At 42.7% G+C, this 27,542-nt stretch overlaps 1 protein-coding gene across 5 annotated transcripts in view; it reads left to right on the top strand.

The window, feature by feature from the left end:
• Positions 1-3,734: 3,734 nt before the first annotated feature.
• Positions 3,735-27,542, top strand: part of grm5b (glutamate receptor, metabotropic 5b) — a 266,837-nt gene continuing 243,029 nt past the window's right edge. For 3 of the 5 annotated variants that reach the window (XM_069890877.1, XM_069890878.1, XM_069890883.1), the window contains exons 1-2: positions 3,735-3,829; positions 26,761-26,791. In XM_069890877.1, coding sequence (XP_069746978.1) covers positions 3,742-3,829; positions 26,761-26,791 — 119 coding nt within the window. In that variant the 5' untranslated portion in view covers positions 3,735-3,741. Of the gene's footprint in view, positions 3,830-25,994; positions 26,132-26,760; positions 26,792-27,542 lie in introns of all 5 variants that reach the window. The other 2 variants (XM_069890881.1, XM_069890880.1) reach the window with 2 other exon arrangements.

Here is a 27,542-nt window from a genome sequence, read left to right on the forward strand (position 1 = left end):
CAGGTTTGAGGTGGTCAATTGCAAAAGCTTCCTCTTTATCTCCAATGTCCAAAATGTTCGTCGAAACATTGCATCTTAGTACCTTGAAGGAACCCTCATACAGATGCTCGGTGTACTCCTTTCTGTACAAAAACATACTTGTAGTCCTGCAAGTGCTGGGATATGTAGGACCTGGCTTGATCTTGATGAGATGTCTGTATGGGCACTAAAATCTGAGCTTCTCGCGAAGCTTGCTTAGGACTGCTGCGGGCATCTCCTCCTGTCCTAATGAGTTTGATACAAGTTCTCCTAGAACCAACAAGGGCATGTCATAGACCAGCTCTGCCGATGAGCCATGTATATCATCCTTAGTGCCATTTGTATGCCCAATAACCACGGCAATTCATCAACCCAATTAGGTCCCTGCAGACGAGCCATAAGGGTCAATTTCAAATGCCTGTCAAACCTTTCTACAAGTCAGTTGAATTGTGGGTGGAATGTGTTTGTGTGGGGCAACTTTGTTCCAAGCAGGATGTCCATTGCTGACTATAGGCTTGAAGTGAATTGGGCCCCCCTGTCAGACCAAAACGTATTATCCAGGCCGAAATGAGGGTCCTGGCGCAGGTGTCGGTAGTCATGTCTGCCAGCGGAACCACCTCTGGCCATCGCAAGGCCTCATCCACTATCATGAAAATAAAATGGGATCCACGTGACATTGTCCATGTGTACATGGTCAAACTGCTAACACATTGGCTCAAAAGATCGTAGTGGGGCTTTCATGTGTGGCTGTACTTTTGATGACTGGCAATAAGTGCATGTCTTCACCCAACTGCTGACCTGTTATCGAAGGCCATGCCACACAAATCTGTTGGCTACTATCTGGACAGTCGCTCTGATCAATGGGTGTGCCAACCCGTGTTCTGTGTCCTTCAGGCCACTGGAACGATTGGGTGAGGACGACCTGTAGAAACGTCACTCAGGATTTTGTGCTCCCCCAGGCCTACTGGAATTTCTTCCAGCTCCGGGTTCAAGTCTCCTGTTCCATAACGCAGAATCTTTTCATCTACCTGTTGCACTTTCGCAAGCACAACGTAGTCCACCACGAATTGTATGGCTGGGCGAGACAGTGCATCTGCCACTACATTGGCCTTCCCTGAGATGTGTTCGATGGCCATCGTGAACTCAGAAATGTATGATAAATGTCTCTGTTGATGAGCCGACCATGGATCTGATTCCTTAATAAAGGCAAAGGTAAGAAAATGGTCCATAAAAGCTGTGAAATGCCTTCTAGAAAGTACCTGAAATGTCTGATAGTAAGTACAGAGCCAACAATTCTTGATCAAAAGTACTGAATTTGAGTTCTGGTGGTTTTAGGTGCTTGCAAAAGAAAGCCAATGGTTTCCACTGCCTATCCATGCACTGTTCAAGCATCCCTTCTACTGGATGCATCCACTATCAGGGCTGTCAGGACATCCTTTCTTGGGTGGACCAACAATTCAGCATTAGCTAGTGCTTCCTTGGTATTCTCGAATACCTGCCAATGATCTTTCATCTCAAGTGATATCCCTTGCCTTGTCTGACATCAGGATGAAGAGGGGGTGTATGATGGTAGAAACCAGCAATAAAAGTTCACCATTTCAATGAACTCCTGGAGACCTTTAACTGTGCTGGGCTTAGTGAATGCCCAGATTGCCTTTGCCAGTAGTGGCTTTGCTCTGTGTTTGTTGAATCTACAGCCCAGAACGTCAATGGTCGCTAACCTGAATTGACACTTGGCTGGATTGATAGTCACCCCAAACTCATTCAAATGAGTGAAAAGCTTGCGCAGGTGGGACAGATGTTCCTGACAACTGCGGCTAGCAATAAATATGTCGTCTAGGTATATGAAGGTAAATTCGAGATCATATCCCATTTTGTCCATTAAATGTTGGATAATCTGCATGGCATTGTTGAGCCCAAATGACATCCTTCTGAACTCAGAAAGGCTAAAGGGTGTAATAATAGCCGTGTTTGGAATGTCACCTAGGTTGACCGGGATCTGATGATATCTCCGGACCAGATCCAACTTGGAAAAAATGCAGTCTCCCTGCAGGTTGGACATAAAGACCTGTAAATGTGATCCGGTGTGATAAACTTGTTCAACCTGTGGTAATCACTGCAGGGTCTCCATCTGCCTGCAGCTTTAGTTGCCACACTGAGCGGGAAGGCCCAGGAGCTATCGGACCATTGTTCAATACCCATGTCCTCCATCCTTTCAATCTCCTCTTTGGCTAAATGAAGTTTATCTAGAGGGAGCTTGTGAGCTTGGATGTGCAGCGGTGGCCCTTTGGTTGGTATGTGGTGCTGCACCCCATGTTACAGCATCGTTGAGATGAATTGTGGCATGATTATTGCGGGGAATTCCGCAAAAAACCTGGCAAATTAATTCTCCAAAAAATAACAGAGTCTAAATGCTGAACTGGCAGCTTGGCCTCACCTAGAGCAAAGTCTGGAAAGTGTTGGTATGAATAAGCCTTTGTCCCTCAAATCTAGATCAACCAGCAGGCCACGTGCTGAGAATAACAGCTCCCAGTAGTGGTTGTGTGACCATGGCCAATATGAACGTCCACATGAACTTAGTATCACCAAACTGAAGTGAGATCCTACGCATGCCATATGTCTGGATGGTACTGCAGTGATGGCCCGGATTTTCTGTTATGTGTCATGCCCTGAAGGGAGAAGTGCACTGATCTCAGCCCCTATATCCACCAAGAAAAGCCCGCTAGAACATCTATCCCAGACATATAAAAGGCTATCTCAATGTCCAGCTGCCTTAGCAATTAGCTTCAACCGGCTGCAGCGTTTTCCCTGAAATGTACAGGGAGGTCGGCAGCGGCAAGCTTCTGTGTCCCATCGTTGATGGTAGAAACATCAATGGGTGCTATCTTTGTTCCATTGTCTCCTGGCCGACTGGCAGTGTGATGATGAATTTGATCAACCCTGCTGCCAGTCTAATGTTGGATATGCACATGAGCAGGATCTGGTGACCTGTCCTATAGATGCCTCGCCTTCTTGCTTAGCCCGCCATAAAATGTCAGCACAGGCTGCGACTCTCTGTGGGTCACTGAAATCTTCATTGGCCAGCAGCATGTGGATATCTTCTGGCAACTGCACCAAGAAAGACTACTCAAACATGAAGCAGGGCTTATGCCCTTCCACTAGTGCCACCATTTCATTCATGAGCACAGAAGGGGTCTTGTCTCCCAAGCCATCCAAGTGAAGTAAACAGGCCCACTCACTCACATCATGAGTTGCCAAAGGTATGGATGAGCAGACTCTTGAGTACTATATATTTGCCCTTTTCTGAAGGCTGCTGTAGAATATCAGAATCTCAGTATGCCATTCTTGATCCAGGGCACTTACTACATAGTGGTATCAGATGTTATCTGCCCCAACAGAATTGAGCTTCTGTTTGGTCAAACCATAAACATGGTTGTGAAGTCCAAAACATTAGCAGTTTCAGAACCACAGCATGCATCAAAGAAAAATGTTCCATGTTGGGGTTCAAATTTCATTTGGACCATCAAGGTCACCAATGTAGCAAAGGATTCTATACTGCATTACTATAGACATCAGTGTATGCATTGTCTAGATTATATATACAAAGGGAAGTCAACATAGGCACTGTGTAGTCTCGTACAAGACTGATACCTCCAGGTTTGCATGTTGGGCTTATATACATCACTGCTTCTGTCACATTGACAGGAAGTGACTTCAACAGTGATGTCATCAGCTCAAATAAACACCTGTGTTGGATGCTGGTCAATTTTCCACAACACCTTCACCATTTCTAGAGCTGGTTCCCTTGCTGGTAAGTGGGTCACTGTGTGTGTATATTTATATATATATATATATATAATGTGTTTGCATTTGTTGTTTTTGCAATGCCATTTAAATCTTAACTGATGGCCCTATTCTCCTTTTGAATGACCACCCGAGCACAAACTGATAAATATTTTGCCATTGGCCTTGCAAAAGCCAAACAACTGAACGACTTCACCATCACCTTTCCCAATAAAATATAGAGTAAATTGTGAAATGTTAATTTACATTGTGAATTCAAACTAATCTCACTGACGTTTTTAGGGGTAGTAATTCATGTTGTAAGCATTCTATTTGTCATGCAATTTATTGTAGTGACAACCTTGATTTTCACACCAGTTGGAAGTAAATGATTGTGAAATAGTTTCTTATGAAGTTTAAAAAATATTTTTGCTCTCTTAATTTTATCTTGTTTTTCTGTGGCCAATTTGATTTTTATTCCATTGTATCCTGTTTCATTAATGTGCTGCTTTATGCTACTCTTCAATTGTAGTATTGAGAAGAGAAACCATGGAATGCCAGAAACAATGTTAACATTGCACTTTGCAAATGAGTTCATACTTCCAACAACCTGCCTTGCAAAAATAGTGTTTTTCTATAAAGTGGGGTTAAAACAAAATTAGTTCTCTGAGATGCACCATTTGACTGTCACGTTTGCCTGTAGGACTTTTAGTGGATATCCCTTGGACTTGTGTGCATAATGCAAATTAATTTGTTCATTGAAAACTATTTTTATAAAGTTGCATTTCTGATTCCAAACAAACACAATAATTACATAGATTGATTGAAACCGGTCAATTGTCCAAAGTGAGAGGTCAGCAGGTATGAGATGATTACTCTTGAACAAGAAAGTCTGCCTAGGCTGGGTTGAATGCAATGCACAAAAGTGCTGGAGCAACTCAGTAGGTCATGCAGTATCTACCTGAAGTAAAGGGTAACCAGGTCTGAGCCCTTCGTCAAGTTATGAGCAAAAATCAGGTATGTACCTGGGAAAAAAAAAGCTTTTATACCGTCTATGTGTGGTTATCGTAAGGATGGGACATTTGAGATCTGTTCACCTTCCCTGCACATACCTCAAAGATTCAACAATGGCAATAAAGCTCTAATCAGAAAATGCATAGGTCTTGTTTTACAATCTGGGACATAGAACAGTGCAATGCAGAAACAGGCCTTTCAGCCCATCATGATGTCCAAAACAAACTAAAACTCTGCTGCTTGCACTTGATAGATACTTCTCCATTCCCTTCATATTCAGGTGTCTTTCTAGAAATCTCTTAAATGCTTTCGTTGCATATGTTTCCACCAGTACTCCTGGTGGTTCGTTCCAAGCACCCACCCACCAGATTACTGCCATCAACTCAATCCTTACACATATCTCCTCAATTTCCCACACATCTGCCCCAAGATGCCACAAGAACAAGATTTCCCTTGTCTGCTCCTGTCACCTGACTAACCTCCGCTTCTAACACGCATCCTCTGCAATGTCTGCCACCTATAACATAAAACCACCACCAGACACATCTTCTCCCCTCGCCTCTTTCTGCAGGAACCGCTCCCTCCAGGAATACTTCATCTACTCGTCCTTTCCATCTAATCACTCCCTCGGTACCTATCCCTGTAACTGCAAGAAATACTACACTTATGGCCACTTCTCCTTCATCACCATTTAGGGCCCAAATAGTCCTTCAAAGTGAAACCACACTATAACATGATCAATTATACTCAACAGACCAGAAGTCTAGATTAATAGGCTTTAATGGCTATAAACATAGGCATATCTTGCATGCTGTTGGCCTGATTCCAAGACAGTACTGAGGGAAGTGATTGGACGGTACTACCTAACCTTTATTAGGAATCCTGGAGGGGGAATGTTAAGTAAATGATATGTAAAGGGTTGACACACTAAACAGTCACCATTAAATACCTGAAAAAAATTTAGCTCTGGGGGGGTAGGTAGGATAGGATAGTTTAGGTGGTAAGTTGGGGGAAGGTTGGGTAAGGGTTTTTTTTTTATTGCTGTTATTTTTTTAATGTTTTACGTTTTGTAAAATCTTTAAATAAAATTTTCAAAAGATAGGAATCCTGGAGGGAGAGGAGTTACCATATCAGGGCAGGCCAACCAGTACAATGACTATAATACAGTGTTCCATCACGTTCACACCTTTTGAAACAAAGTCTGACGGGGTGAAGTGTCAGAGTCCATTCAGAGTCTTTTTACAGGTTCAACCTGCCCGGTGGATTTGTCTGTTGAGCTGACCATCACAGTGCTGGCTATGGTGTTACTGTAGGCTCCAGGACAGTGCTCTGTGTGACGCAGTTCAATTCAGATGGCTGAACTTAATAAGTTGGGGCTGGATTGGGGTGGGGTGGTGGGTTGGGTTTGGGGCAGTGCAACTGGTGCTGATGGTGGTGTTGGATCCTTGACTGTGTCTCTCTTAGTTGTGGGGAAGGTGTGGGGGGGGTGATGGTCGATCAACCATGTTGGTTAAGTGAGCGCCTCAGTTGCGTGGTCTCCCGCATATGCCAGGTCCCGGACAGAGACAGTGTCTCTCTGCCCATCCTGCTACTGCATGTAGACATACTGGGGGTTTGCGTGGAGGAGGTGGACCTTCTCAACTCGGGGGTCTGCTTTTGGATTTGGATATGTCTTTGGAGTAGCAAAAGCCCTGGGGTCGTCAGTCAGACCAGTAGAGTTGATCCCAACACTGACCTCCTGGGGAAGGAGAATAATTTTTCATTCTCTTTTGACTTGAGGGCCAGGAGGACTGCCATCCAAATGATGTCATTCTCCCTTTCCACCTGGCTATTCCCTCTGGGGTTATAGCTGGTGGTCCTGCTCGTGGCTTTGCCCTTGGCTAACAGGTATTGGTGCAACTCCTCGCTCATGAATGAGGAAATCTGGTCATTGTAGATGTAACTTTGGTATCTGAAGAATGTGAAGAGGTTATGCAGGGACTTAATAACAGTGACTGTAGTCATATCTGGGCAGGGGTTGGCAAACAGGAACAATGTTGAGAAAATGCACATTCCAGTTCATGGAAGGGGCCCTTGAAGTCTATGCTTGGATGTTTGAAGGGACGAGTGGCCTTGATCAGGCGAGCTTTCTCAGGCTGGTAGAAGTGTGGCTTGCACTCCGTACAGACTAGGCAGCTATGGGTTAGCTCCCTGACATCCTCAACTGGGTATGGGAGGTTGTGGGCTCTCATAAAGTGATAGAGCCTGGTGACCCTCGGGTGGCAGAGGCGGTTGTGAGGGCCTTAGAAGCAATCTGCTTGCACGTTGGTACAGATACCCCAAGACAGGGCATCAAGAGGCTCGTTGAGCTTCCTGGTCCAGTACAAATCCATTGTTGTAGATGAACAGTTTAGGATCTTGTCATTATTTTTCCCCCACTGTTTGTTGTTAAACATAAATGCATCTGTACATTGGTCAGTCAGCAGGATGAACAGTTTGACATTTATATAATGGCTCCAATAGCACACAGCTTCCTCTATGGCCTGGGCCTCTTTCTGAGTGCTGGGATTCAAGGCTCTGGAGGGTATGTGAGAAAAATGTCACCAGCCTGCCTGCTTGGTTCAGTGTGACCACCAGGGCAAGTTCGGACACATCGCTCTCCCTCCAGGATGAGATGGATTTGTCTCCAGCAAGCATCGCCACCTTGGGAATGTTGCCTTTGATGTGAGTGAAATCCACTTGAGCTTCTGCCAATGGGGGGAAAGGTGGTAGATTTTTTTAACCAGGGGATGGGCTTTGTCCACATAATTAGGGACCCATTGTGTATAAAATGAAAAGAACCCAGGCACCTTCTTAGGGCGATGGGGAGTGGGATCTCTGCAGGGGCCACATACACTCAGGGTTGGGTCCAAAAACTCCATTCTCCACCAATCATCCTATATAGCCAGATGCGAAATGCAAAACACGCATTACTTCTAGTTATACATGATATTTAGGGCTTTAGCTCTCTGGAGGAATTTCTACAGGTTAGCATTGTGGTCATGCAGGTTATGGCCACAGATGGTCACATCGTCCAGGTAGGGAAATGTAGCCTTTAGTTGATGGTTGTCCACCATTCAATCCATCTCCCACCGGAAAACCAAAAATCCAATTGTGACTTTAAAGGGGACCCTGAAGAAATGGTAGAGGTGGCTGTCTGCCTTGAATGATGTGGAAAGGCTGTCCTCCAGGTGGATCAGGAGCTGGTGATAGGCCGACTTGAGGTTAATGGTGGAGAAGATCTGGTATTGGGCAATCACGTTCACCAAGTCGACTATGCCAGGGAGGGGATAGGCGTCCAAGACAAAGAACCGGTTGATGGTCTGGCTGTAGTCTATGACCATCCTGTGCTTCTCTCTGCTCTTCACAACCATGACCTGCAGCCTCCAAGGGCTGGTTTACCTCAGCCTTATAAATGGCTCTGTCCTTGGGGCTGCATTACTTAATTGTCACAGGCTTACAGTCAGGAATGAGGCTTTCAAAAAATGGCGGGGGAGGGTGGTGGTGGGAACTAGAGGCTGGACAGACTGCAGGTTGTGAGCAGTGGGTGGTGGTCAGGCCACTGATTGGCTGGGTTCGGGAAAATGGGCAGAAGGTTTAAAACCTGGTTATTACAGACAGTGGGAGGGGAACCTTTCATATTGCATCAGAACACTTAAGTTGGTACTGGAAGTCCAGCTCCAGTATGTGGCATAACGACCAATTTAAAATTCTTGGTGCCACCCATAGTTAGTGTCGCTGTACATCTACCTTGAATTTTGGTTGAGTGGGACTTAGAGACAACATGATTTTACATTGGACTGGGGTCACTGTGAGGGAGTGGGTGTATGAAGCTTTTTGTGCTTCCCATGTCGAACAAGCTAATGTGGATGTTTACATCAATGTTCATGGTGCACCTTGCTAATTGATGAGGGCTGCTCTGGTCCAGAACAATGGGTTTCAGTGTCAGTTCGTTGTCTGACCTGCTGCCACTGTATAGTTGCGTCAGTGACCTCCAAGATGACTGCCCCCATGGTTTGCATGTGGTCGTCACCAGAAATGATGCCAACCTGGGCCTCTTGCTCGGGTTCCAGATGCACTGTTCTCTGCGACTGGAAGTAGAGCCGGAAATGATGTGGTCCCTGATGGCGACAACTGCTGTTTGTATGTGGTGCTGCAAGGGGTAGGTCTGGACTTCCATACCCTTGCATAGTGTCCTTTACTTCCACAGCTGGAGCAAGTTGTGCTTCTGACAGGGCAGTTCTTCCGTGGGTGCTTCGTCTGGCCGCAGTAATAGTACCTCGGGTGCTTATTGATAGCGGTTGCTGTTTAGGACCCTGCATCCCAAGATGACGGTGCCAGTGTTCTAACGTGAAGGCTACGTGGCTGATGAAGTAAGCCTTTGCATTCTGTTGGTCCATCTCTAGTGCCCTGGATAGATCGACCATGCCCTACAGGGTCCGATCGGCCTTCTCTGAGCCTTTGTCTGATATGATCAGACCTGAATCTAACTACACAGGTGTCCCTGATCAGATCCTCCTGATAGACGGCTGCCATAATGCCAGTGCAGCCAAAAGCTTGCCGCAGCTCCCATAAGGCCCGAACGGACTCAGCAGGTGCTTGTCGACAACTGCCCAGGAGGTATCTGGCGTAAATTATGTTCTTCAGGGCCAGATACTACTTTTTCAGGAACCCCTTAACGACTGAGTAATTCTCAATCTCTGATCATTAGGAAAATGCAGTGGCTGACTTGTTCAAACAGCAGGTCTCCCTTATTGACTTCTTCCTGAATGTCGAGTCACCTCATAAAGGCACTGGTCGAATTTTATGGATGCCTCTGTATCCTTAGGGTCAGTGTCCAGCTTCTCCATGCGAATAGCCTTGTCCATGGCAGGTAGGTATAGCGATTAAATTGTAGCTCTATCAATTAGGCACGACAGACTGGAAGTAGAGATTAATAGGCTTTAATGCTATAAACTTACAGGCATATCTTGCATGCTGTTGCCCAATTTAAAGGCAGTATCGAGGGAAGGGATTGGGCGGTACTACCTTTATTAGGAATCTTGGAAGGGGAGGAGTTACAGTATTGGGGCAGGCCAACCAGAAAAATGCCTGTAATATAGTGTTCCAATGCACAAACTTCACTCGTGAATCTGCAGGGGTCATTTAATGTATCTAATGCTCCTGATGTGATCTCTTACCTGATAGCCTGTGCTCTTACCCCTGCCTCTTCTTTCCTCCTCTTCACCTCTCCACTCCTCTGACCTTTTTATTTCAGGCATCTGCCTCCTTTTTTCCTCATACCTTGACAAAGGCCCAAAACATCAGGGTTGCCCTTTAGTTTCCATAGATGCAGCATTCTCCAGCATGAGATGATTACTCCAGTCCTTTCTGTTGCAGCTACTTCTGCATTCTGGCATGAAACAGTGTGTGTTTTATTTTTGGATATCATTCAATTCATAATCTCGTATTTCAGTAAAAGGTCTTCCCCACAAGTCATCTCTAGGGAAGGGACCATCAGTGATAAAGGGAGTGAGAATTTAATGAAAAAAAAACAATGTACAATGTGTAGATGCTACCTACAAATACTCTTCCTTCCATGACTTTCGTTGATTCTGTTACTGCTGACCAAAATGACTCTGTCTGGCATTAGATTGCCCAGAGATTAATCAATCAATCTAACTTGCAAACTTAAAAAGTGATTCATTTATAATCCCCAGAAGTACACACCTTCAGAATAACTTCACTTGGTTACATTGTTCCAGGCCCATCAACACACCCTGTTGTATGGAACCTATATTAATACCCTGGGTCTGAGCTTGTTCATGTCCTTCGATAAGGTCCCGCATAAATGACTGGCTTCCAAAATCAAGGCTCATGGGATTGGGGGCAAAGTATTGATGTGGATTGTGAACTGGCTGGCAGGTAGAAGACAGAGAGTTGGGATAAATGGCTCGTTTTCTGAGTGGCATGCGGTGACCAGTGGGGTGCCACAGGGATCTGTACTGGGATCCCAGCTGTTCACAATTTACATTAATGATCTGGATGAGGGGATTGGATGTAATATCTCCAAATTTGCAGATGACACTAAGCTAGGAGGGGTTGTGTGCACGGAAGAGGGGGTCAGGAAGCTCCAGTGTGATTTGGATAAATTGAGGGACTGGGCAGATACATGGCAAATGCACTACAATGTGGATAAATGTGAGGTTATCCACTTTGGTAATACAAACCGGAGGGCAGATTACTATTTGAATGGCAATAATTAAGAGATGGGGAAGTGCAGAGAGACCTAGGGGTACTTGTACACCAGTCTCTGAAGGCGAGCATGCAGGTACAGCAGGCAGTTAAAAAGGCAAATGGTATGTTGGCCTTCATATCAAGAGGGTTTGAGTATAGGAACAAGGATACTTTACTGCAGCTGTACAGGGCCTTGGTGAGACCACACCTGGAGTATTGTGTGCAGTTTTGGTCACCTTATCTAAGGAAGGATGTTCTTGCAATGGAGGGAGTGCAGAGGCGATTCACCAGGCTGATACCTGGAATTGCAGGAATGACTTATGAGGAAAGATTGCGCAATTTGGGATTGTACTCGCTGGAGTTTAGAAGATTGAGAGGGGATCTCATAGAGACATATAAAATTCTGGCAGGACTGGACAGAATGGATGCAGATGGGATGTTTCCAATGATGGGAAAATCCAGAACCTGGGGCCATGGTTTGAGGATAATAGGCAAACCATTTAGGACCGAGATGAGGAGGAATTTCTTGACCCAGAGGGTGGTGAATCTGTGGAATTCATTGCCACAGAGGGCAGTAGAGGCAGGTTCATTAAATATATTTAAGAGGGAATTAGATATATTTCTTCAGTATAAGGGTATTAAAGGTTACGAAGAGAAGGCGGGGACGGGGTCTGAACTTTAAGATCAGCCATGATCTCATTGAATGGCGGAGCAGGCTCGAAAGGTCGAATGACCTACTCCTGCTCCTATCTTCTATGTTTCTATAAACACATTGTATGCAGCTCACAAATTCCAAAAAGCAACCTTGATAATTCACATCAGTGTTCTGCACCATTTGCTTATATTAACATTTCTAATAGGGAATAAGATCACAGGTGTGACATGCAGGGACTCTGGTAAAATGGTCAACAGACACCAAGAATAAAATATTTCACTAGTTGGAGTCATACTTACTCAAAGGAGGATGATTATTGTTGCTGAAAATCAAAAATTTCAGCCCAGAACATTGTCGCTGGAGTTCCTCAGGGCTCAGACTTGCTCAGCTATGACGATGACGTTCCTCGCTTTATAGTGACAAAAATACAGGTGGTTACTGATAATTTCATAATGTTCAGTTCCATTTGATGCCCTTTAGAAAATGAAGATGCGCCTGGCCACTTGCAGCAAGACAGAGAAAACAAGCAGGCAGGGACGTATTAGTGGCACATAATATTTATTTAGACATCCATTGCCTCCAATAAAAAAAGTGTCACTTTGAGAATTGAGTTTGAAGATAATTTGGGAATTGAACATGACCTTGTACTTGATGGTAAATGCTATTACTATTTAAAAGTATTCCACCACCAATTTCCTGTGGGTTAGCATCAAATGGATCTGCTTCATTGATACTGAGAAGTTCAAATCTGAAGCTGGCATTCCATTGCTTCACCACCAAGTCAGTGAACTATGAAAAGCACTCTATACTTCTCTTCCACAAAGTTTAAGAAGTTTATCATCAAAGAAAAATAGTTCCATTAACACCCATTTCATCACCCATTCCATCTTCCACTAGAGAACAATGTCTCTATCAATTACAAAATGCATTCAATAATCACCGAGCCTTTTTCAAAAACCCACCCCAAAATCCATGACTTCTACCACGATGAAGGCAAAGGGCACATGGGAACACTATTGCTTGGAAACATGTTACCCTTTTCTTCATTAACACAGCTTGTAGCTTCTCAACAACAAAGTGGAAATACCATAACCAGAAGAATGTTATGGATCAAGAAAGGAGCTCACCACTGCATTCTCAAGAGCAGCTAAGGTGGAGAATAAATGCTGACCTTTTCATCAGTGTCCACAGACCATACATAAATTTTTAAACCATAAATTAAGAGAACATTTCTTTCAAGTTACTTATTGATTTGTTTTCACTGGACCTCTACAGAAATATTGAGAACAAAAGGCTAGCAAGGGACAAAATTGATCATTTTGAAGATCCAAGTGGTCAGTGGTCATCTGTCCTTTGGTGCCAAAGATTATGGAGGTGATTTTGAATGGATTTTTTGCATCTGTATTTACTTGGGAAATGGACATTAAGTAGAAAGAAGTGAATCAAAACAACAGAGATTACAGAGGAGAATGTGTTTGCGGACCTAAGGCAAATAAGAATGCAAGAAGGGCTTCCGAAGGGCCTTGGGTGCTGAAGGCTTCCTGATTGTGTCAGAGCTTTGGAACTGGAGATCAGATTGCTGATTGATGAAATAGGGTTATGTGTGGTTGAAGAAACTGTGGGACACCCAGTGTCTCTGAAGGAACTCTTTTTGTACTCGTTCTCCCATATGTAAAGGGTGCCGGGTAATGCTAAAAGTGACTCTTTGACTAACAGCAGGCAGAAGGAAATTTTGTGCAATATTACATTTTCTGTATTATTACATGATAATAAAGGAATCTTGGAATCTTGATAAGTGCCAAGAGCCTGACAGCATATTCCCTCAAACCTTGAGGGAGGCTCATGCACCAATTGTAGGGCCTGAGCAGAGATATTTAAAGAATCAGAATTTATTGTCAAGAACCTGTCATGAAATTCATTGTTTTGCGGCAGGATTTTGCATTGCAAACATTCAGATGAACCACCTTGCAACAATAAACGTCAAAGTAAGGCTAGTGTCTTTGATTCATTGGCTATTCAGGAATCTGTGGCACCACATGCCACTGAGTGCTCTTCTTCAGGCCTTTTCCCGATGGTAGCAGTGTGAAGAGGGTATGCCCTGGGTGATCAGAGTCCTTGAGGATAGGGGCTGCTTTCTTAAGACACTGCCTCTTGTATATGTCCTCGATGGAGTGAAGTCTGGTGCCCATGATGTCCCAGGCTGAGTTTAACAACCCTCTGGAGTTTTTTTCTTGCCCTGAGCATTAGTACCTCCAAACCAGATAGTGATGCAACCAGCTAGAATGCATTTCATGATACACCTATAGATTTCAAGAGTCTTTGGTGTTGTGCTGAATCTCCTCAAACACCTCACAAGGTATAGCCGCTGGCAAGTCTTCTTCGTGATTGCATCAACATGGAGGCTCTAGGACAGATCCTCAGGAATTTGAAGTTTTTGACCCACTCCACTACTGAGCCCACAATGAGAACTGGATCGAATTCTACTGATTTCAAGGTTGAGGTGCTAGATGATTGGAGGATATCTAATATTGTTCCATTGTTTTAAAAAGAGTCTAAGAATAATTTTGGAAATTATTGGCCAATGTGCCTGACATTAATATTGGCAAGGTTATTTGAAGGTATCTTCAGAAACTGAATATATAAGTACTTGGATAGACAAGGACTGGTTATGATGGTCAATGTGGCTTTGTGTGTAACGTCCAATCAAGGAGGTTACCAGAAATTTAATAAAATAAAGGCAGTGGATGTTATCTACATGGACTTTAGTAAAGTCTTTGACAAGATCCCACATGGGAGGTTGGTCAAGAAGGTTCAGTTGCTCAGTATTCCAGATGAGGTAGTAAATTGAATTGTATATTGGTTTTGTGGGAGAAGCCAGAGAGTAATGGTAGGGGATTGCCCTTCTGGAGGCCTGAGACTTGTGGTGTGCCTCAGGGATTGGTGCTGGATCCATTGTTGTTTGGTCATCTATATCAGGGATCTGAATGATAATGTTGTTAATAGGATGAGCAAATTTGCAGATGATACTAAGATTGAGGGTGTAGTGGAGAGTCAGGAAGGCTTTCAAAGCTTGCAGTGGATCTGAACCAGCTGGAAAAATAAGCTGCAAAATAGCAGGTGGAATTTAATGCAAACAAGTGTTGACAAACCAGGAGGGGTTCACTATTGCTTGGTAAGCAATAGGGCATTGAGGTGTGTGGTAGAACAGAGGGATCTGGGAATTCAGCGGCATAATTCTGTCTTGTCGGAAGATTGGGTTATAAAGAGAGTTTTTGGCACATTGAACTTAGTAAATCAAAATATTGAATACAGAAGTTGGGATGTTAAGGTGAAGTTGCACAAGACAATGGTGTGACCAAGTTTGAAGTATTCTGTGAAGTTTTGCCCCCTACCTACCGGAAAATTATTGATATTTGAAAGCGTACAGAGAAAATGTATAAGTATGTTGCCAGGACTTGAGGAGCTGAGTTATAGGGAAAGGTTGAAAAGATTAGGCTTTCAGAAACACAATTAACCTTTTTTTGAACCATTAAAGATAATTAAAAGCAAATGCTCTCTTGTTTTTTTTCCACAAAAAAGAAATCCATTCTCTTATATACATATATATATATCATTACAGGGATCATAGTATCAAACCTCTTATAACTTGCTTGTTAGAAGTTGACACTATTCTCCTATTCATAAAAAAAAGTCAAATGCAACCAAGAGACAACAGCATCAAAAGGAATATAACAAAAATGGAACAGCAAATCAAAAGCAGTATGTATCAGGTTCGTTGATGGGAAAGAAACCAGAAGAAAAACTTGGCTCAAAGGCATATGGATCTGTTTGTTTCATTTACACTGGGTTGTTCATATTTTTCTGTTGATAATACACTTCAAATAACCATTTCATATTCATGCATTCTGAAAAATGTTACAACCATTACAAATGCATGAGCTAAAGGGAGAGTTTTAAATAGCTTCAGGATATGTACTCTGGTCAGGCTCACACCCTTGGTGAATAATAGTTGAATTTGCTTGGCTGAGTTGAACCATAAAACAAAGAATTGCAATTGTCCTACACATCAAAAAATCAAAATCTGTTGCCCAGCAGGCTGAAGGGATCAATGAAAACAAATGTGAGGATGGGAATGGCAGGTGGAAAGTTGGGAAATCCACAGATAAATCTGCTGATAGTCTAACCTGGGTGCATGGCTAAATTCATGTTCAAATCAAGTTCAAGTTCAAATTTGTTGCCAGAGTACCTACATAACATATACAACCCTGGGATTCTTTTTCCTGCGAGCCAGGCAGAATTTCTTCTTATCGGTAGTGTAAACTACTCAAGAAAAAGATTTGTATAAAATAAGTGAGAAATATAAGCCATCAAAGATTGTAAACAAATTAACTATGCAAATACAGGAAAAAAAAAATTATTACTTCTATATTCAGAGCAAAGTAAAAGTCCTTAAATGAGTCTCTGATTGAGTTTGTTATTGAGGAGGCCGATGGTGGAAGGGTAGCAATTGTTTCTGAACTTGGTGGTAAGAGTCTTGTGACATCCATACCACTTTCCTCATGGCAGCAGGGAGAAAAGTGCATGTCCTGGGTGGTGTGGATCCTTGATGGTTCCTGATGCTCTCCAGCCACAGCATTCCATGTAGATTTTATCGATGGTCGGGAGAGGTTTGCCTGTAATGCACTGCAGTGATGTCATTAGGGTTGGTGTCACCCAGTGCAGCAGTAACTTCTGATGTTCTTCCCCCCACACCCCCCCCCCCACCACATTGGACCGCTTCATACAGAATCCTCAGTAATGTTTTTTGTGCCAATGGTACTTGTAAATTGTAATTCCCATACATCACTGAATGTAATGGCAATAGTAGTGAGATAAACATCTATCAAAATTAAAATTACATCTTTAAATCACAAAATTGTTTGCACAGCCTATATGTTTAATGTGATTAAAGTGAAAATTTGGTAAGTAAACAATAGAATTTGAAATAAAAACATTTAAGAACTACATCAAAATTATGTTGATTTTAACATTAAACTTTATTGTTACATGAAATATATTACTAATTACCACAATATTGTAGCTATAACACAAGAAAATTTGACAAAAGCAATGACAATATAAACATCAGCAGCAACAAAAACAATAGCGCTTGCTTGTAGTGTGTGCAGGCAAAACGACATGATTCGAAGCATCATTGTAATTGGGTAATAATGACAGATTGGACGGGAGCACATTAGAAGGTTCAAAAAGTAAATTAGCTTCAAGTTTTAGCCTTGTAGGTATATTGATACATCTAAGCTGGGCCGACAAAAAATGTTTTTGTTGTTATAATGAACTACATGGTTATTTTTATATTTAAAAAAAAAATATTCTGTCTGAAACACTGAATAAAAATTTTGTAGACCGTCATTTTGTTGTCACCCCTCTGATGGTGTCACCCGATGCGGTCTGCACCCCACCCCCCCTCACCCCCTAGTGACACCAGTGATGTATTGGGCTTTGTCCTCTATTGCAGGGTTTTCTGCTCAGAAGTATTGGCCCCTATACCTGACCATGATGCAGCTGGTTAGCACAGTTTCCATTACACATCTGTAGAAGTTTGCTGAGGATTTCATACCAAACCTTCGCAAACTGAGTAGAGACTGCTTCACGATGACATTAGTATTTTGGGACCTAGAAAGATTCTATGAAATGGTGACTCCAGGAATTTAAATTTGCTCATCCTCTCCACTCTGATCTCACTGTGATCACTGGATCACACACATCTGGTTTTCCTTTTTAAAGCCTACAATCAGCTCCTTAGTTTTGGTGACATTGAGTGAAACATTGTTAGTACATCATTCAGCCAAATTTTCAATATCTGAATGCTGACTCATCACCCCTTTTTATGCAGCCCATAACTGTAGCAAATGTGTAAATAGTGTTGTTGTCGTACTGAGCCACAGTCATGGGTATAAAGCAAGTAAAGCAGGGGGCTAAGTATGCAGCCCTGTGGTGCTCCTTAACGGATGAGATTTTGGAGGAGATGTTCTTGTCAATCAGCACTGATTGGGGTCTGGAGGTGAGGAAATCCAGGATACAATTACATGATCAGGTATTGAGGCCCATGTCTTGAAGTTTGCAGATGATTTTTGAGGGGATTATGGTGTTGAATGTCAAACTGTTGTCAAAAAAGAGCACCTTGATAGGTGCACCTTTGCTGTCCAGGTATTCTAGGATTTTGCGCAGAGCCAGTGAAATGGCATCTGCTGTAGACCTGTGGCTGTGGTAGGCAAATTGGAACAGATCCATGTTACTGCTCAGACAAGGAGCTGATAGCTTCAATTCCAGCCTCTGAAAACACTTCATCCCTGTGGATACGAGCGCTGCTGGTTGTTAGGCATTTAGATAGGTTACCACGCTCTGCTTGGGCATACAGGGCCAAATATTGACTTTGTCTCAGTGACTAAGATGCTCTGTAAAAGCAAGGTATTTACCTCTTGTAAGTGAAGTTCTGAGAGAACTTGTAGAATGATTGTCGTTTTAATGTTCGAGAAGTTTTGACAATGTTCTAGAAAGTGTCAACTTGTCTTTCAGCAACTCTATACACAGTTTCAGTGGCAGAAAATGTCATGTTGTTGAGCAGACCATGTAATCAATATTGCAGTTTCCTAACTAATGTTGTCAGCTCCATGCAGACTTGCAAGCATTTCCTATCTGACTGACAGAAGGTTTGGAATGCCTGTAAATAGTGTACAAGATCCTCACTGTTCTTATTCCTTTATGCATTGACACCAGATTTCTAATACAGTTCAGCTCAGAAACTTTGAGTTGAATGTATCGCAAATTTAGTGATTCCTTTCATTTCAGAAGAGAGAACGGCTGCACAATATAGTTAAATTATAGGTAATTAACAGTTTTTTAAAAATTAATTGAGAACATTAAGAGTTTAGTGGTTGTTTTTCTGGTGGATATTTGTATCACTGTTGTTCAAATATTTCAGAACATGCTTTTTTTTAAAATGAGCAGACAACTGGTTTATCTTGAAAGCGCAGTTTTAGAAAGCTATCTGAATTTTCTAAGGTCAGGGTTTGCTATTTATGATTGAAAATACCTGATGTAAATTCTTGTTAATTGGATCAAAGCTGGAAGTTATTGCTATTTGTTATTCAATATATTCATGGGCCTGGCAAGTTGCTGAATTGTAAATGTGAACACTTACCATTTCCTAAAGGTTCCAGACCAACTTCAACCAATGTATTTTTTCCCTGTAGGGTGGGTTTTGTTTAATTCAATAGTAACAGAAATGTGGCGCAGCCTCTTCAATTATAGTCAACAGACAAATCAAGTCTCAATTAAAACTGTTAAACACACTTTTCCTGCATTTTTATTGCCAAGATGCTGTGTGAAACAACATCTAAACTTCATTGCACTAAGACCTAGTTTTGATCACTTATTTTCCAGCTGATTGACACAATTTATCTCCACTATCTGTTTGCTAATTCCAAAGATGTCCTCATCAGCAGGTGAACTGTGTTTGTAAAGTTGAGTGTGTGTCTTCTGGCTCTTGCACCTCCTCCCTGATGGTAACAATGAGAAAAGGGTATGAGCTGGGTGGTGAGGGTCCTTGGATTTAGCATTGAGACCGCACTTAGAATATTGTTTTCAGTTCTAGTCACCTCATTACAGGAAGGATGTAGAAGCTATGTAGAGGGTCCAGAGAAGATTTACCAGGAAGTTGCCTGGATTGAAAAATATGTCTAATGAAACAAGATTAGCAGAGCTAAGGCTTTTCTCTTTGGAGTGAAGAAGGATGAGAGGTGACTTAATAGAGATGTACAAGATTATGAGAGGCATAGATAAAGTAGACAGTCAGCACCATTTTCCCAGGGCAGAAGTAGCAAACACCGAGGGAGAAAAGTTTTGGGGAGACATTGGGGGTAAGCTTTTTGGGGGTAAGTTGTGGATTCCTTGAATGCATTGCATGGGTTGGAGGTGGAGGCTAGAACAATAGAGGTATTTAAGAGACTATTAGACAGGTGCAAAGATGACAGAAAATGGAGAGTTCTGAGGTAGGGAGGGTTGTTTTTTATATTTTTTCATATGTATATACAAGTTGGCACAACATTGTGGGCTGAAGGGCCTGTACTGTAATGTTCTGTGTTCTCTGATCTATAATTGCATGAACATGATGGCCCTATGATAGGTCTTCAGAGATGTTGACACCCAGGAATCTAACATTTCTGGTGTATCGGGAAATTTGAGGATGGCATATCTACATGAATCTACAAACTTGCCCTACCTGATTTTAAAGGTATTTCATTCCACTTTCCCTTTATTGGTGAGTCCCACAATCTTGCACTCTCTGGCTGGACATCTTCTCTAATTTCCTATTAAATTTCTTGGCAGCAGTCTTGTACTGATGGATTCCTGTAATGTTCTTCCTTGAAAGTTGAAAAATTCATTATGATCTTCTATTTAAAAACTTCCACTATGTTTAGAGACTCAATTAGATCCTTCCTCAGGGAAAAGTGATCCAGTCTATTCAACCTTTCCTCACAATCTCTGTATCCTCCTCATTAATCTTCTCTGTACCTTTTCCCTCTTAATCCTTATAATAAATTCATCAGAACCTTAAGCATGCGGGATTGCTGAGAGCCTTCCTTACCTGTGCATAATTATTTTATAAAAGCTATTTAAAATATTTACCCTGGAATCATAATTTTCCATGCATTGCTTGACTCAAAAATCCCACTGGCTATGAAGTTCTTTCTACTGATTTTGTTGAGGTAGAGGATTGCTTCTTCTTGTGTATGTAACCAACCGCTACAAAGAAACACACACACACCCAGTGTAGCAGGTTAAACTTACTCCTCTATTAAGGCTGGAAAGGCTGCTTTTATACTGTTCATGTTCCCGCTGTTTTTGCTGATTGACCGAGTCAGCCATATGAATAACAATAGCGGGTGGGAACATCCATGCATATGAATGCCCTTCTTCCACAGCCTTTTTCTGCTGAGTTAGCTGGGCAGCTTGACCAATGCCATCTTCTACCCCTGCTGGTTTGTTGTCCTGGGAGTCGCCTTTACCTATCTCTGTCTGCGTTTGCTGCCACGTGATGTACTGGCCAGATCTCCACATGACCCCCAGACCCCAGAACTGGCATTACAGTCTATGATGTCCATAGGTATAGTCCCCAAAGTCTTTTGTGGTCTGCCTCTGTATCGAGGCATTGGTGTCTCCACGGGTTCTGCTGGGTCTGTGTCGGCAGGCTTGAGTCTAACTGTAGTGAAGACCTTTGGTTTACCACCGATGTCCAGCTTGAAGGTGGCTACGTTGTTCCGGATGACTTGAAAGGGATCTTCGTATGGCTTCTGCAGTGGTAAACGGTGAGGTCCTCTGCTTACAAACACATACTCACAGTCCTTGAGTTCTTTGGGGATGTTGGACTTGGCTTGTCTGTGTCTGGAGGGTGGGATCGGAGCCAGGTTACCTAGCTTTTTGTGCAGCCTGTCCAGGAAAGTGGTCATCTCCTCCTGCTGTCCTCTGGCCTGTGGAACGAAATCCCCGGGAACTGTGAGTGGGGCTCTGTGAACAAGTTCAGCAGAGGATATGTGGAGGTATTCTTTCGGCACTGTTCGGATGCCCAGTAGTGCCCATGGTAGCTCGTCCACCAGTTGAGGCCCTTGAGTCTTGAGGTGCCTGTGGAAATGCTCCACCATGTTGTTCGCTTGTGGGTGGTATGCCATCGTATGGTGTAGCTGAGCGTCCCACAGGTTGGCAATGTCAGTCCACAAACTGGAGGTGAACTGTGTGCCTCGGTCAGAAGTGATGTGCCGTGGCAGTCCGAATCTTGCAATCCAAGACAAGAGGAGAGCTTTGGCACAGGATCTGGTGGATGTGTTGACCAGGGGGATTGCTTCTGGCCACCGGGTGTAGCGGTTGACCACTGTGAACAGGTAGCGGAAACCCTGAGAGACTGGCAAGGGTCCCACTATGTTCACATGAATGTGGTCCAACCTGCATTCCGTTGGCTCGAAAGGCTGGGGGAGGACCTTGGTGTGTCTCTGCACTTTGGCTGTTTGACCCACCCCCGGACTTGTTTCTGCCATCCATGCCACACATACTTGCCGGACCGTAGTCCTGATGAATGGGTGTCAAAAATTCGTTGCCTCCATGCCGCTGGGACAATAGGTCGAACGTGCCCAGTGGCCACGTCGCACAGGAGGGTGGTAGTACTGGAACGTCCTGAAGCCGAAGGCCTGTGACAGCGGTCCTGTACTGCGGGATCTCGTCGTCCTGCTGCTGTGCCTCTACCAGTGCTGCGAAGTCCAGACCGTTGACCAGGGAGTGGATGCTGTGTCTTGACATGGCACCGATGACCACATTGTCTTTTCCCAAGATGTGCTGGATGTCAGTGGTGTACTCTGAGATGTAAGATAAGTGTCTCTGTTGGTGGGCTGACCAGGGATTGGAGATTTTAGCCAGGAAGAAAGTCAGTGGTTTGTGCGCAGTGAAAGCCCTTCCCTCAAGAAAGTACCAGAAGTGGCAGATGGTCAAGTATAGTGCCAGCAGCTCTCTATTGAAAGCTGTACTTTAGTTCAAGGGGCTGCAGATGTTTGCTGAAGAAAGCTAGTGGGTACAAGCTTCCTTCAATCTGCTGCTCCAGGACTCCACCAATCACTGTTCCTGAGGCATCGACTGTGAGGGCCATAGGTGCATCTGGTCTGGAGTGGGTCAGGAGTGCAGCTTTGGCCAGGACTTCCTTGGTTTCCACAAATGCATGTGCAGATTCATCGTCCCAGTTCAGGTCCTTCTCCTTGCCAGACATCAGGATGAACAGAGGGCACATCACTCGAGCAGCTGGTGGGATAAACCTGCAATAAAAGTTTATCATCCCCACAAACGCCTGCAGATCTTTGGTTGTATAGGGCTTCGGGAAGCTGCGGATGGCCTCCACCTTGTCAGGCAGTGGTGTAGCCCTGTCCTTTGTAATCCAGTGGCCCAGGAAGTCGATGGAGTTCAGGCCATACTGGTATTTGGCCAGGTTGATGGTGAGGCTGAACTCCTGCAGATGACTACAGAGATTTCTGAGGTGCTGAGGGTGTTTCTGTCGGGTTCTACTTGCCACGAGGATATCGTTGAGGTAGACGAAAGTGCCATCCAGGTCTTGATTCACTGCGTCCATCAGTTACTGGAATGTCTGTGCCACATTTTTGAGCCCGAATGAAACTCAAACAGCCCAAGTGGAGTGATAATGGTCTTCTTAGGGATGTCATCTGGATGCACTGCGATCTGGTGATATCCTCGCATTAGATCCACTTTTGAGAATACTGTTGTCCTGTGCAGGTTTGCCGCAAAATCTTGGATGTGTGGCACGGGGTAATGGTCCAGGGTATATATTTAGACCTACAGCAAGTCAACAGGCCCTTTCAGCCAACAAGCCCATGCCGTCCAATTATACCCAATTAACCTACAACCCCGATACATTTGTTAGATGTTGGGAGGAAACCAGTTCACACAGAAGAAACCCATGCAGATACAGAGAAAACGTACAGACTCCTTACAGACAGCGTGGGATTCAAACACCGGCCGCTGGTGCTGTAACAGCTTCGTGCTAACTGCTACACTAACCGTGCCTCTGTGGAGATTAAAAGCTCCCTGGCATCAAGCTGAGGTATCGCAGCAAACTTCCTGTTCACCTCGAGTCACAAACTTATTAATGTAAATGCTACTGTAATCAGAAGTATGATTAAAATTTGCAACCTGCGTACAAAATTCTTCCTCCATTATGGGGTTCTATTAAAAATGCAGATTATTTTATATTATAATGCCTAACAGTTTATTCTTTCATTTTACAAATAGTAGATATTTGTTTATGGAAAATAACATTTATTTTGTGGATTTCTATTGATGGACTGAGCCTAAACATTGCTTCGCTTGTGATCCCACTACACGCTACCCTCTGAGTCCCTCAACATATGAAAGGATTATTTTATATCATACTGATTCAGAAACTTCTCATTGCATCGATATCCTACCTTTTCTCAAGGATACCTTTGTTAGGAATTAAAGTACCTTTAAAGAAATTGCTCGAGACAAAAATTGAGAACAAAGAACATTTATTACTACAACAATGCAAAGTTGGGTGCTTCCCCTTACCCTGGGAATACACACACACACTGGGGCTCACCCAACTTTTATACAGTTGATTTCAGTGTAGGAATACCCTCCCCCTTACATTCTTCTGCCTCCTGCTGGAGAGGTTTGGCATTAGGCAATCCTGCCTGCCTACGTGCAATTTCAGTATACTTGGAGAACCAGGGGGGGGGTATCCTGTCGGTGTCCCTTCATGTCATTGTCCTTATTCACACCTTCCTGATTCTCTGGGCTACAGTCTCTTAATATGCAAAGTTGACTCATTCTATCTAGGGTTGGCTAATTTCATATGTATAAATCTGTGTATGGTTAGCTAATTAGAAATGTATGACTTGGTACTTCTGTCCAGGGCTAGGAGACCCTTATCTGATCCAGACTACCTCAACTTCCTACATTCTATTGTACCTTACCATTCCTTATCTTAGTCCTATGGTCTTGTCACAAAGGATAGAAGATTCTTATGTTAATCGTGCTGACTCTGCTTTCCTGCATCCTAAGCCCCAAGCTTATCCTGTTTGAACTGGTTACAGCCATTTTACTGATGAACTTTAGTTTCTTCCATGTTCATAATTTTAGGTCAATTTTCCCATCTCTCACACCTTCTTTTCCATCTCAGCAACTTGTGTTGTTAGCCAAGGTGTTTTCTTATCAATTAAACCTAGTCCTGAATACCCATTCCCCTCCCTTGACCCTCGTTGAGTCATTTCACCTTGTTAAACCTTCCTCCCTTCCACAGTACTATTTTGTGAAACCACTTCCCAACAAGTTTCTTTGGCAAGATTCCACCATATTGTTTTTTGATATTCTGGTTGCCTTTTCACTCAAAATAGTACTCCCTTCCGTTGTCTTTCTCTTCAAGTACCATCTGCAGCTCTTCCTACCTCCTCCTCTTTGATTCTAACTCTCTCCTCCTGTCTCATCTTTGTGGATAATTTTCCTTTTTTTAAATTTTCCCTGACTTGTCCATGAAATCATAGAACCAAAGAGTTAAGGAACACAGAAACAGCTCCTTTGGCCATCAGAACATCAATACATAGTTACACTAACCACTTTATGCTACATATAGTATATTCCCATCAACTCCTTCCCCTAGATTCAGTACATTTCCTTACCCAACAGGGTCTGCTTACACCGGGCAATTAACCTGCAAATCCACATGTCTTTGTATTTGGGAGGAAACACATGCAGTCACTAGAAGAATGTCTAATCTCTGCGCAGACAATGCAGGAGGTCAGGATCAAGCCTGGATTTACAGAGGCCATAAGCAAAGCTTTCACCGCTGAGGGATAAAGTAGGTCTCAGAGGATGAATCAGTCTGCACATCCAAAAGAAGTGGAAAGGGAAGATAGCACAAGAGAAAAAACTGTTTGAATTTCTATCACCAATATTAGTGCAAATACTTTCACAAAGCATAACTGACACCTGTCTTTCCTTTGTGTATGGTCTTGCTTCTAGTGGTCTCATCCTATTTGTTGCTAAGAATCTGGGCAATTGTAGAAAACACATTTGTTCTGTTTTGAACAAGGTTTCCAAAAGCTTAATCTTTTACAGATATTCACGTATAATATATACAATCTCATAGAAAATAAGTAGGCATTCTGTACTGACTTCCTTCACTGCCAGCCTCTTTCCAAGAATACTGTTTTAAGCTTCAGTGGTATTTGATGCCAAGTTGCAGTTGGTCCTTTCCAATTTATTAAAGCTAAGTAGAATTACAGCTCAGCATGTGTTTATTGTTCCACTTCAGTGGGCTTTTTAGATGCCTCAAGGCCACAGCTCTTGCTACTTGTGAATCCTTTCTTAGTGCTGCTCTATGCATCTGACTGACTGCAGATGGAGTCACCAGTTCCCACACAATCTGGTCCACTTGCTGCTCTATCAGAATCAGAAATTTCCAGGTTCTGATATTACATGAACATGAATTGCAGAAATCAATTTAGATTTTGAGCCATTAAAAGCCTTTAATTGTGTTTTATTTTGTATTGGATTACTTTAGTTGCTTAAGTGACTGACTAATATGAGAACATTTTATTACTTAAAATACTTAAAATTACAGGAGCCATTTTTTCTAGATCTTTGGCCTGGATTGCAACGTTTTATTGCTGTCATTTTGTCATGTGTTCTTTGTCAAAGGTTGTTTGTTTTCTTTAAGCAATGACAAATAGACAAACAAAGAATTGCTGGACGAACTCAGCAGGTCAGACAGCAGGGACAAGTGAACTTGGCAATTCACATGAAGATGGTATCAGACAGTCAGAGCAGTGTCTGAGAGCTGCAAGAGGTTAACAGGTTAGGAAAATTGATCTATAGTGTATCATTATAAAAATTACTGACCAGGGGATAATTAATATGTAATAGTGATAGGAGGTGTCTTAGAATGTGGCACCTCCTTTGGGGAAGTCTGAGAAGTTTTCAAATATTTGTGGGTGATATCTGCAAGTATAAAGCAGAGGTTTACCAAGTCTACTGGAACTTCAGGATTGTACCTGTTTATGTAGAGAGTCCTTTATACATAAATTCTTGAAATTTTAATTGTGGTGATTCATTCTAAAGCTACTTGGTCATCTCAGTATTAATTCATGCATGTTTTTCATATAATGATTAAGTTCAATGTTTAATTTTAGCAATTCATTGAGCTAAGTGTGTCCTATCAGCTGTGCCTGCTGTAGTACTTTTTCACTGTTATATCAAAGCAGCCTCATGAATAAGCAAGTAATATTGAGCCACATGCCATGAGCCTCTCCTTCTCTGGTGATTGAATGTAACTGCAGCCATTTAGCAGATCATTCAATGTTAAAACCAGTACACCTTGTCAAAAATGACAAGCATTCAAGTAAGTAAATAATGATAATAGTTTGTCCTCCATCAAAGTCGACTAAAATGCCACATTTAATTTATGTTTTCATTTTTTAATTTAGAGATAAAGCATGGCAACAGACAAACATTCAAGTAAGTAAATAATGATAATAGCCTATGAACTGATGCCACCCACGTACACCAATTAAACACCGTACATTTTTGGAGGGTGGGAGGAATGGGGAGCACCTGGAAGAAACTCCTGCAGGACACAAGGAGGACATACAGAGTCCTTACAGGCAGCACTGGATTCGAACCCGAGTCGCTGGTATTGTAGTAGTGTTGTGCTGACCACACTGCACTGTCCATGCTGCCTTACAATAAATCAGTAGAGCAAGCTTGAAATACTAACCACATTCTACTCGAGGACCCACTGGGCATTTCCTGCTTTGAATTTTTATTTTTCAGTTTTATAGCATTGGCAGCATTTTACTTTGAGTTGTTAAAATTTTGTGATAAATTATGTTTCTCACACCACTGAGAGAGAAAGATACTATCTGATAAGAGGTTTTGTGTAACCAAAGCCCAGAAATTCTCTCTACATTTTCATTTTTATGTGCTATTTGTAGTTAATGAAAACTCTTAAAGATGTTGCTTTCAAAGAAAAATCACAATGAATGTATTTAAGTAAACAAGCTTTATCGATATAAGTAAGTTCCTAACCACACTTGTGGCTGACAAACAATGCATAAAAATCATATCACATAAAATACTCTGCCTGCTAAAATTACAATGACAGGTTAGTTTACTTGTATACAATACACTATTGTGAACTTTATCTACAATCTAAATGGCAAATGTGATTGCAAGTCTCACTCAAATAACCATCCAGCCACCAATTCTC

Source organism: Narcine bancroftii, chromosome 7, assembly GCF_036971445.1.
Source record: "Narcine bancroftii isolate sNarBan1 chromosome 7, sNarBan1.hap1, whole genome shotgun sequence".
Lineage (NCBI taxonomy): Eukaryota > Metazoa > Chordata > Chondrichthyes > Torpediniformes > Narcinidae > Narcine > Narcine bancroftii.